The following is a 12,206-nucleotide window of genomic DNA, read 5'->3' on the forward strand; positions in this document are numbered from 1 at the left end:
ATTTTATTAATGTTTATAAAAATGCTAGGGGATTAGATTTCATTAGTAAAAGGAACAGAGAGATTTTGGTTTTTTAAAAGATTTATTATTTATTTATTTGAAAGAGAGTGAGAGAGGGGCAGAGGGAGAGGGAGAAGCAGACTTCCTCCTGAGCAGGGAGCCTGACGCCTGAGACCCTGCTTGACGTGGCGCTTGGTCCTGGGATCATGACCTGAGCTGAAGGCAGACGCTTAAACTGATCCACCCGGGGGGACCTGAACAGAGAGATTTTGAATGCATGTTTTTTCATTTTTAGTCTTGTTAGTCCCTAGATGGAGTATACTAAAAGTAGCACATGATCTAGTCATGCCAGTGCATGACTCTGTAAGGACAGTGATCATTGGTTATATTTCCCATAAAGCAACCCATTACAAGATTGTGTTAATTCTTTAATTTGTAGTGTAAGTGCTTTGAAGGCTCTTTCTTGTATAATTGAGCCTTACTGTAGGAATAGTTAGAAACACAAGGAATTAAGATCTTTTAGTATGTGTTGCATTTTTTAAGACTATTGTGAGGACATTTCCATCTAATTTATTGTACTTTTTTTTTTTTACTTTTTTAAATGTGAGGTTGTATTTTATTGACTAATTATATGTGTTAATAGAGGGTAAAGTATATCAAATGTTTTTTTTTTCTTGGAATTATACTGAGAACATACTTTTTTAAATTTCACACCTCTCTGAAGTCTCTTCCTTATTTAGTAGTTGGAGAAACTAGAGATCAAATAAGATTAACAACTTGCCCAGAGTCATTTAGCTGCTCAAGGGTAATATTCACAACCACTCTGTGTGCCCTTAAGAATGCCTCTCATGTTATAACTTTTGGGGTTATTTGAATACTAAAGAATGATTTTGTGTATAGACAACTTAATCCATACCTTCACTTGCCTAAATTTCATTAGGGTAGACAATATAAATATTATTTGTAGTGGTAATAGGGAAGGGGAATTTTTAAAAATGTAAATAACTATGGTTTATCATGGTTGATAGATGTTTTGCCATTTTCAGGGGTTAATGGTCTTCAGAGGCTAATTTAAAGATAAGAAGAATGTAGGCGTGGTAAAGATAGAACTAATAGGAAAAAAAGATAGTTTCAGAGATTCTTCTATACTTATGTAGAAAAATGCGGAGACGTTACAACCAAATAAAAAGAACCAATGCAGAAAGCAGATTATGTTTTTGATCAGGTATAGAAAACTAGTGTATAGGTATTGGATTGTGAAAAAAAGATTATGGGTTATCATTTATTCTATTCCTTTGGTAATTTTCCTTCACATGAGATGTTTATCGTAATATTTTGGACCTGGAAGGGACTCTAGATAATCTAGTGATAGTCCCCACTCATCTCACTTTGAAGATGAGGAAATGGAGTGGTTACAAAGTATGTGTCTGAGGACACTGTAGCTTTTTAGTGGCCTAACAGGACCTCTTAACTGTAACTTGGATGGATTGCTTGTGCTCTTTTCCTAATACTCTTAAGTCCTTTTTTCCTTAAATAGTGTTCCTATCTGAAAATGAAATTGAAGCAGATACATTTCTGTATACACTTGTTTTGTGATTATTTCCTATTGATATTCTTTCATGGTGTGTTTGTTTAAGGTGGTGGGGTGAAGGGTTTATAAATTGTTTATTTGCTGATTGTTTATGGGTTATGCATTTATTTGGTATCTAAGTTATTGGCAATAAATATTTTCTTTGCTTAGAAATAAGAAATACTGGATTTAGATATGATGTATTTTAGATTTACTTTTTCTGTTGCTAGAATAATGTAAACACTGAAATCATATTTTTCTCTCTTCATTTTGCAGTAGTATTATTGATTCTACAGAATACAGCCAACCTCCTGGTTTCAGTGGCAGTTCTCAGGTAAATGATATATTTAGCAGTATGTTTTTGTGGTACAATGAATATAATCATCTGAGTTTTAAAGTCGTAGATTAGTTTACTGGAATGTCCTGTCACAAACGTAACTGTTTTGAGTGCTGTGGCATTGATTGGGACTTAGATAGTTCTGATGCATAAACAGCTATTTATGTGCTAAATGATGAGTCAAAAAAATTTTTTTGAATACTAGTAACATGAGACCTTGAGAGGAAGGAAATACTGTAAGATGAAATTATGAATAATCAGCACATTGTTTTTCTCAGGGATCTTTATAATCTATTGATGAATTACTTATCATTATGTTGGAAATGTTAAGCTTTTCTGTGGGAAGTAAACTACAGATTTGAGTAAAATAGACTTCAGCTTTACCTCTCTTCTAATTAATGGTATGATTGTTTTGACGTTTACTTTCTCCATCTTTAACTTGGGGTTGCTGGTATTTGTCAAATCTAATTTTGAGGCTGGACTTTTTTTTTTTTTTTGACTTTTTATACTGAAGTAATGTCAGACTTAGAGAAAAATAACCAAAGTGGTAAAAGGAACTCCTTTATGTCCTTTATCTAGATTGTCTAAAAGTTAACATTTGATCACATTTTTTTGTTCATTCTCATTCTCTCTTTTGCTTATGCACACATAAATTTTCTTCTCTGCATTGTTTGAGTTGGGTACAGACATAATGATCCTTTACCTCGAAATACTTTAGTGTGTATTTCCTTAAAAACAAGGGTATTGTCTTATGTAATTACAATATATTTTAAAATTCAAAAAGTTAACATGGATACAATGCTTTTATCTAATCCCTGTATCTTATTCAGATTGTAGAAATTGTCTTAATATTATCCTTCATAGTAAGAGGGAAACAATGAGGTGTTTTTAAATGCATGTTCATTTGTATATTCGCTTTATGTGTAGTGTGGTTATTTTTATCAAAGTGAAAAGAAAATTCTTTTGGATCATGCAGCTTTTGTTTGTGTTTTCCTTTTCCCACTACCTAGGTGACCACTTCTATTACTTTCATGGTTAGTTGGTATAACTACTCTGAACATCCTGTGTTATCTTCATATGCATGCATGTATTTGGCCTATTATTTTATATTAAGTTCATAGATTAGTTCGCATCTCTTTCTGAACAACAGTGAAAACACCTGATCTTCTTGTTTCTTTTTTTTCTTTAAAGATTTTTATTTTATTTATTTATTTGAGAGAGAGAGCACAAGAGGGGGTAGGGTAGGAGGGAGAAGCAGACTCTGTGCCGAGCAGGGAGCCGGATGTGGGACTTGATCCCAGGACTCCGGGATCATGACCTGAGCTGAAGGCAGTCACTTAACTAACTGAGCCACCCAGGTGCCTGATCTTCTTGTTTTTATAAGACATAATGGGATATATCAGGAGAAATTTTAAAGCATTAAGTTGAAACATACCTTAAAAACTTGAGAGGAAAAAGCAGTCTTTGAATCTGGAAACAGCTTTGTATTCACAGTTGGACCTTGCTGTTTTCCTTTTGACCCTAATCTCACAAAACATCAACATCAGATAAATCCATTCTGTGGCTGTGATGAAGTAAAACAAATATAAGGTCACTTCATAAACTGTCTAAGCACATATAAAAACAAAGTCACCATGCAAGCCCCCAAAAATACCAAAGACACTAATGTCCTGGCTAATATGAACAATTGCTGTTGCTTTACTATTTACAACTTTAGTATTACGGTAGTGTTCTGTCCTTCTAGATACTCAACCACAGAATTACCCCCACTTCTTGAAAGCATCCCATCCACAGCCCTCCCTCAAACACTTAACATGAGCCTATATCCTATAAGTTGGCTCTTAACTGAGGTACCTCTCTCTTACCCACAGTGTGTTATATTCTTTGTTTCAGTGAGCGATAATTAAAACTTGTTCAGCTACAGGTGTGTGTTTCTGTTGGTCTTTGGCTGCAGGGCATTGACAGTCTCTTCATAGAGGAACAAGAAAAGGTTTTTCTGTAATTGCCATTTACATAATATTTAATTGAATTTCTAGCAGTGAGCTAGAAACAATAGAAGTTGAATCTGGGTGAAAAAGAAAAGTAGTAAGAATAGATTTTTTTTTTGTTTTTTGGTTTATTTGTTTTAATTTTTAGAGCAGCACTTGATATTATCAGGTAATAAAGAGATTTCTGGTTTGAGATAGTATACTGAGCCAGTCAGTGTGTTAATCTCTCTCCAACCTTCACTCACCAGAAATCCCATTGACCTATTACTATCCTCACACTGAAAACTTAAAAGAATTTATAGAAGATTAAAAAAGTACTTAGGAAGGCTGCCTAACATGAGAGTGTGAAGTGTGCTTAAGGATGACAAAGCCTGGGTCTCCTGGATCACTCCAACCGTAGCATCTGCTGGAGGACAGGGAAGTTGTTGAGGAGGAAATCCTACTAGTGTTTATGGGATAGAACTGATAGGACATATTGTGCTGAAGGCCTACCCTTCGTTTCTAGCTATGTTCTTTAGAACAGATAGACCTAAAGCAAATTGACAAAAAAAGGATGGAAAATAGAGGAATAGTTAAGGATAAGCCTGTCAAATGTAAGAATACTAAAGAATATAGTAAAAACTAAAACAAGAACAAAAGAAAGAAAAGTGCATTACCAAAATAGAACTCAAGGAGAAAAACATAAAAGATAACATTTTTCACATAAAGAAAAGTGATATTTCTCCAAAGTAGTAATAATTTGTGTGACATAGTATAACATTGGAGTTTATATAAAGCAAAAATTGATATAAATTTTTGGAAAATTAATTAAAACTTAAACATGGTGGAAGATTTTGAAGTATATCTCAAGAATGAATTAAAGTAGTAATAATAGTCATAGTCATCATTATTTTACACTTACTGTTCATGAATATTAAAGTAATTAAGGTACTTTACATGCATTACCTACTTTAATTCTCCGAACTTCCCTATGAGGTAAGTACTATTACTATTATTTTTTATTTTATTGAGGAGAAAACTGTGGCATACGGAAGTTAAGGAGGTTGCTAAAGGTAACATAACTAATAAGAGGAGGGTGCTGAGATTTTAACTCAGGCATTATGGCTTCAGAGCCTATGCTTTTAAATACCCATTTATTCAACCAAGAGATTTTTTAAAAAAATTTAAATTATTTATGTATTTATGTTTTGGAGTACCTGCTATATACCAGGCACTATTACAGGCTCTGGGGATACATGACTGAACAAACACAAAACAAAGACCTCTGCTGTAACGAAGCTTCCAGTAGGAGAGATACTTATAGTAATAAAAGTAGACTACCTTTGAACAAAGTGGAGGGGGAGCAAGCCCATGTGAGTATCACTGGGATTCCCAAGTTCTGGGAAGAGGGTTAATAAGTAAATGAGCTCTGAGGTAGGAGCATGCCTGACATAGTTTAGAAGTCTGTTGTGGCTGGAGAGGAGTAATCAGTGGGGAGAAAAGTAGAAATGAGATAAAACTTAACAGAGGCCACTTGGCACATGACTTTCTTAGGCCATTATAAAGACTTTGTGTTTTGTTTTTTTTTGAGTGAGACCAGTTAAACTTGGTTGAATAGGTACTTGTCTCACTTTATTCTTTGTATCAAAGGCTATACATTTATTGTTTTTTTTTTTTTTAAGATTTTATTTATTTGACAGAGACATAGCTAGAGAGGGAACACAATGCAGGGGGAGTGGGAGAGGGAGAAGCAGGCTTCCCGCTGAGCAGGGAGCCTGGCGTGGGACTTGATCCCAGGACCCTGGGATCATGACCTGAGCCGAAGGCAGACGCTTAACGACTGAGCCACCCAGGCGCCCCATTTATTGTTTTTTTTTAAAGATAGGATTTTATTTTTTATTTATTTGACAGAGAGAGACACAGCAGAAGAGGGAACACAAGCAGGGGGAGTGGGAGAGGGAGAAGCAGGCTTCCCACCGAGCAGGGAGCCTGATGCGGGGCTCGATCCCAGGACACTGAGATCATGACCTGAACCGAAGGCAGACGCTTAATGACTGAGCCACCCCTGTTTTTGTTTTTGTTTTTAAAGATTTATCCATTTATTTTAGAGAGCGGGAGAGAGAGAGAGAGACAGAGAGAGTACACAAGCAGGAGGGGCAGGGGGAGAGGGAGAGAGAATCTCAAGCGGACTCCACACTGAGCGTGGAGCTGATGTGAGGCTCGATCTCACGATCTTGAGATCACAACCCTAGAAAACCAAGAGTGGACACTTAACTGAGTGAGCCGCCCAGGTGCCCCAAAGCTGGGAAAAATCTTAAGATGGTGAGTGTAGAGGGAGACAAAGTGCTCATATAAAATGTTTCAATATATAATTGAAATTGATTTATAATATGTAGTAGATTAAAATAATTTAGACAGTGCTTATGCATACTATTAAAATGAGTCTTAATGAAATATATAATTTTTAAGAAAAATTAAAAATATTGAGATTAAAGTAATTATAGGACAATTTGAATAGACCAGTTGCCATAATTATTAATTTAATGTGATTCCATAAAAATCTCAATATTTTTTAAGAGTGCAGGGAGTGTGACCGACTTTAAAGTTCATTAGTAGGATGAATGGATTCAGAGGTATAATAATCACAAGGGCATTTACCCAATAAATTATTAAAATGTATTCTAAGACTGCTGTAACAAAAGGAGCACAATAAAATTTAAAATCGAACTCAAAAGTAATGAAGAACTTATTAGACTGTGGTAAAGGTGGTTACGCAGATCAGTGGGGAAAGTGGGGATTAAGTAAATGGTGTTGTGATAGCCAGGAAACCAAACCATTTGTGGAAAACCACTTACTGTGAGAGTCTAAATCAGCTAAATAATGAGATAAATACTAATAGGATTGTAGAAATTAAGAAAGAAGGCTATATCTTACATAAACAGAATTTTAACAGTGAACAACATTTTAAAAAACTAGGAAAGGTATTTTAAGTACGCTAGGTAATTGGTTTAGTTGCTTCAAAATAATGAAAGCTTTTTATATCCATTTCATCTTTTTTTTTTAAAGATTTTATTTTATTTTATTTTATTTGAGAGAGAGAATGAGATAGAGCATGAGAGGGGGGAGGGTCAGAGGGAGAATCAGACTACCTGCTGAGCAGGGAGCCCGATGCAGGACTCGATCCCAGGACTCCAGGATCATGACCTGAGCCGAAGGCAGTCGCTTAACCAACTGAGCCACTCAGGTGCCCCCATTTCGTCTTTTTGATGAAAGCTCCAAATAGGGTAAAAAAAAGAAAAAATGGCAAAAAAAAAAGTGAAAATTCAAAAAAGGTGAAAATTCAAAAAACGTGAAAATTCAAATGGCCCGGTCACAAATGAAATAATACTCACTTTCCCAAATAATAAAACAAAATATGAAGTAATACAAGGTTCAAAGGAGTCACCTAATAGCTATGGTTCAGAACTTTTCAAAATTGTAAATACTCTTTGCTGTGTGTGGTTGTGCGTGAGTTTGGGAGAGGGAAAGGGAAGGGAAGAGAGTTGGTAATCTAGGAAGAGTATTTGGCAATGTATACATAAGACGAAAGCTGAAAATGTGAGTTTATCATTATACGGATAGAAATTTATTATAAGAAATGATTCAAAGTACTGTGTAAAGATTATATGCTAGTATTATTTATGTAGGTAAAAATTCTGGGAAAATAAATACTCCCAATCATAATAGAATACCTAGAGAAACTATGGTACAGCTATAGGATTTTATTACTCTTAAATAAAAATTCTTTTTTAAGATTGTATTTATTTATTAGAGAGAGCAAGAGAGAGTGTGTGCGCAAGCACAGGGAATGGCAGGCAGAGAGGGAGAGAGAGTGAAGCAGGCTCTCTGCAGAGCAAGGAGCCCGACCTGGGGCTCGATCCCAGGACCTTGGAATCATGACCTGAGTTGAAGGCAGATGCTTAAGCGACTGAGCCACCCAGGTGCTCCTCTTAAATAAAATGTTTATAGTTGAATTAAAAAATGTGTTAACAGTATAATGTAAGTGAAACCAGAAACAAATATTTTATACCTCTGGACTTTTATAAGTACTTGTTGATTTTGCTTTAGAATTATTATATATCCTTAGTATAATTAGCAAAATCAGGAAATTATCATTAATATTATTTAAGATAACTTATTTAAATTTCAGCAGTTTTGCCATTAATACCATTAATAAATACTCTTTTAGCAGAAAGAAAAAACTTTCCTTGTTCAGTACTAATCTACAGTCACTTGTTGCATTTTGTTGTCATGCTTCTCTAATCTCCTTAAAATTCTTATCGTTCCTCAGTCTTACATTACACTGACATTTTTGAAGAGTATGTTATTTTGTAGAACATCCCTCACTGTGAGTTTGTCAGATGTTTTCTTAGGACTCAATACAGATTATCCATTTTTAACCAGGAATACTACAGAGTTGCACCCTTCTGTGTTAGTTTCTCATATCTGGGTGCATAGGATACCTCTTTGCTCAATACTGATGATGTTAACTCTGATCACTTTATTAAGGTGGTACCTGTCATATTTCTCTACTGTAAAATTACCATTTTCTCTCTTCTGTGCTATTAATAAATCTTACTTGAAATAGTTATTGATACGGCTATTGCCCAAATGATAATTAATGATAATTTTTAATTTCTTATTCCACATTTATTAGTTAGCATTTCTACTGTAAGAAAGACCTTTTCCTCCTCTTTGTTTATATCCTTATGGATTTATGGATTCCTAATTCATTCTGTTAATCATTTTTTAAAAAATATTTTATCTGTTTATTTGACAGAGAGAGATACAGTGAGAGCCAGGAACACAAGCAGGGGGAGTGGGAAAGGGAGAAGCAGGCCTCCCGCTGAGCAGGGAGCCCGATGAGGGGCTCAATCCCAGGACCCTGGGATCATGACCTGAGCCAAAGGCAGATGCTTAACGACTGAGCCACCTAGGCACCTCTCTGTTAATCACTTTTAACTTAAATTGTCCCATGTTTGGCTGGTTGGGACTCTTTGAAGTTGATTTCCATGTTCTTTTGACATGTTCCTATCATTCTTTAAGTACCTTCTTACATTCTTAGACATTAAGATGTTGCAGCATCCCCTTGCCCCAGTCCTGGAATCAGTGATGTATCCAAGAAACCCCATTTTCTTTTAATGGTGAATGTTATTTAAATACCAAGATCTGGGTTTTAAGTGTGCTCATTGGTCCTCGAATGTCAGTGCTTGTAGGCCTTTTCAGTGGACAGAGAGACCTAGGAGACATATGTATGTGTATATATAATATATGTTATGTTATCTATACATATATATGTGTTAATTACATATTAATCACCTTAAGTGTTTGATTAATGAAAGGACTCACAGGAGTCAAATAGTTTATACTTTTGGAACAGCTTGATTAAAGGCAGTGGATACCATACAGCCAAGCAGAAGGAGGATACTCATTGAAAGGGGTCTGGCGATTTCAGGTCCAGGCTTCTTTGTCCTTCCAGACTGGGTCACACAGGAACTGCTTTGTCTCCAGGTTTAGAAATACTCCTGGCTTGTGTCTCAAGTACTTCAGTAGTAGGAATCCAAAGTTGGCTTGTGGTCAGGATCTCTTATTTTAAATATGTCACATAAGCAGTACATTATAGTTACATGACCAGCCTTTAAAGGCTCCACTGAAACCATGTACAAATCATAAATTCATTTATTATTACTAAACAATGCTGACAGACTAATATATTTTGTTCCAGAACAACTCACTGACTTATGGTACAGAATATCATTTTATCTTTCTTTAGTGAATACATTCCGTAATGTAGGCAGGAGTCTAGAGATAACCATGTGGGCAATTCAGACTAGCTGAGATTAATCCATGCTGCTCAGTATATAATACATAATATTTATACAATCATATATATTTCATATATGTATAAAACATATATATATATAAAACATGTCTCTGTTTCAGTATCTCTCCTTTAATGGATGAATGGATAGAGAAAGTGTCTATATATACACAATGGTATAAGTGGAATAAGTCAGACATTTGGTAAATGTGGCCATTTTTATTTAGAAGTAATCTAGATCAACACAAGTGATGAACATTTCATTTTGATTTTTAACCATATTTATATCCTACCTATAGATCTAGACCTTATCCTGAAGGTATTCATTCTGATGATTGGCCTTGTAGATTATTTACAGCCAGTTCATATTCTTAAACATCTGTCCCTTCACAATTAGTGTATTTCTCTTCATTTATATTAATGTTATTTTTAAATTTAACAATTAACATATGGCAATGAGCTAAGCAATGCATTTTTACCAAGAATTACAAAGCAATCTAATTTTGGATGGATTAGAAAGGAATTGCACTGAAAAAATAAATTCAAGAAAAGCTAAGAGTAAATAGCAAAATAATTGTGAAAAAAAGTTGCAATAAAACCTGGAAGGCAAACAGTGGTTTTGATTGCTTCTTTGTTATATTCTTGGTTTTTGTTATTGTAATCATTCTCAGACTAAATCTTTCAGACTAAAATCTTTTCTGTGTTTCCATTGAGCAAGATCCCTTTTTAAAAAATCCAGATTCTTGGGGACGCCTGGGTGTCTCAGTCTGTTAAGCGTCTGCCCTGGGCTCAGGTCATGATCCTAGGGTCCTGGGATCGAGTCCCACATGGGCTCCTTGCTCAGCGGGAAGCCTGCTGCTCCCCCTGCTTGTGTGTGCTCTCTCTCTCTCTCTCTCTCTCTCTCTGGCTGACAAATAAAATCTTAAAAAAAAAAAAAAAAATGCAGATTCTTCCCCTCAGAATTTATAAAAATTATGTTGGTACATAAAAAGGAATATATTTCATGAATATGTAAATAGAAGCACAATTACAATAAAAGAAACACTGAACTGAGCTCTTAATGTTAATTACTAGAACCATTCAAGTTACCCCTGTGCTTCTGACAAATTTCATCACCTTACCTTATGTCCAGAACTAATTACTTTTCTGATATTTCTGTTTACAGTGTGTTGATTTTTTAAAATAGTTTTACTGTACATATATGTATCTCTATATTATTTGGTTTGGCTATATGTAGACTTTCTAACAATGATAGTATGTAGTTTTTTGAGATTTGTTTTTTCAAAGATTAGTTCCTAATGTCTGTGGATGTAGTTGATTCATCTTCACTAAGGTATAATATTCCATTTTGTTAATGTACCACAATTTATCAGTTGTGCAGTCTGTCTACATTTGAGTTTTTGTAGAGTTTTATTTTTGCTATCAAGGGCATCTTTGTTCATGTCTCCTGATGTACAGGTGCAAGAGTTTCCCTAGATTTTGTACCTGGGAGAGGAAGTGAGGATGACAGGGTAGACACATCAGTGGTTTTTGTATTTTGCGATAATATCAAATTGTTTTCAGAGTCTTTTTATTAATATAAAGCTCCTACCACAAAAGTATATGAGTTCATTTCTCCACATCCTTGTCAGTACTATTGAACCTGTAAATGGTTGCCACTTTAGTGGATAAGAAAAGAGGGTAGTTGTGGTTTTAATTCTTATTTTTCTGACACTCTAAAGCCAGCATGTTTTATTTATTGGCCTTTACTTTTTGTGAAATAGCATTTCATGTCTTTTCTCAATTTTTAAATATTGGTCTTCTGTTTATTTACTTGTAGAAGCTTTAATATATGTTCAAAGTAGTAATAACTTGTTTCTTAGGTGTTGCGAATGTTGCGAAGATCATTTTACAGTTTGTAACCTCTTGCCTCTAATGTTGGGTTTTGATGAACAGAAGTTCTTAATTTGAGTTACTGAATTTGTAACTTCTATAATTAATGCCCTTTGTGTTTCATTTAAGAAATTCTGCCCTGTTGAGATTATAAACATATTCAGTGATACAGCACATGGCCAATTTTGTAAATGTTCCATGTATGCTTAAGAAGAATATGTGTTTCTCATTGGTTACAGTGTTTTATATGTATTCATTAAATTAAGCTTTTAAACTAGGTCATATCATTTTCTCAGTTGAGTTGATGAGGTTAATCTGCTATGTTGGTGGGTTTGTCAATTTCTTTAGGAATTTTTGCTTTATATATTTTTGAAGCTGTGCTATTATGTGTGTACTGGGTATACAATTATTAAGTTGAGAGTTTTGCATTTCCAGGTGCTGTTTCCATTTCCATTTCCATTAATGCTTTTTCATCTTGAGTTTTTTTCTCCTTTGATTAAATTTGCCTAGTACATTATTTTTCATGTTATTACTTCCAGATATTTAGTGTCTTTATGTTTTCAGTGTTTTTTTTTTTGCAGATAGCATACAGTTATATTT

General features: G+C 34.6%; 1 protein-coding gene across 5 annotated transcripts in view; it reads left to right on the forward strand.

The window, feature by feature from the left end:
• Window positions 1–12,206, forward strand: part of COP1 (COP1 E3 ubiquitin ligase) — a 246,479-nt gene that overhangs the window by 82,842 nt on the left and 151,431 nt on the right. For all 5 annotated transcript variants that reach the window (XR_003523023.2, XM_027611143.2, XM_027611142.2 and 2 more), the window contains one exon: window positions 1,847–1,904. Coding sequence is in view for 4 of the 5 variants with exons in the window: in XM_027611143.2 (XP_027466944.2) it covers window positions 1,847–1,904 (58 nt within the window). In the remaining variant the exon portion in view is untranslated. The remainder of the gene's footprint in view (window positions 1–1,846; window positions 1,905–12,206) is intronic.

The sequence above is a fragment of the Zalophus californianus genome, chromosome 10 (genome assembly GCF_009762305.2).
Source record: "Zalophus californianus isolate mZalCal1 chromosome 10, mZalCal1.pri.v2, whole genome shotgun sequence".
NCBI classification, from domain to species: domain Eukaryota; kingdom Metazoa; phylum Chordata; class Mammalia; order Carnivora; family Otariidae; genus Zalophus; species Zalophus californianus.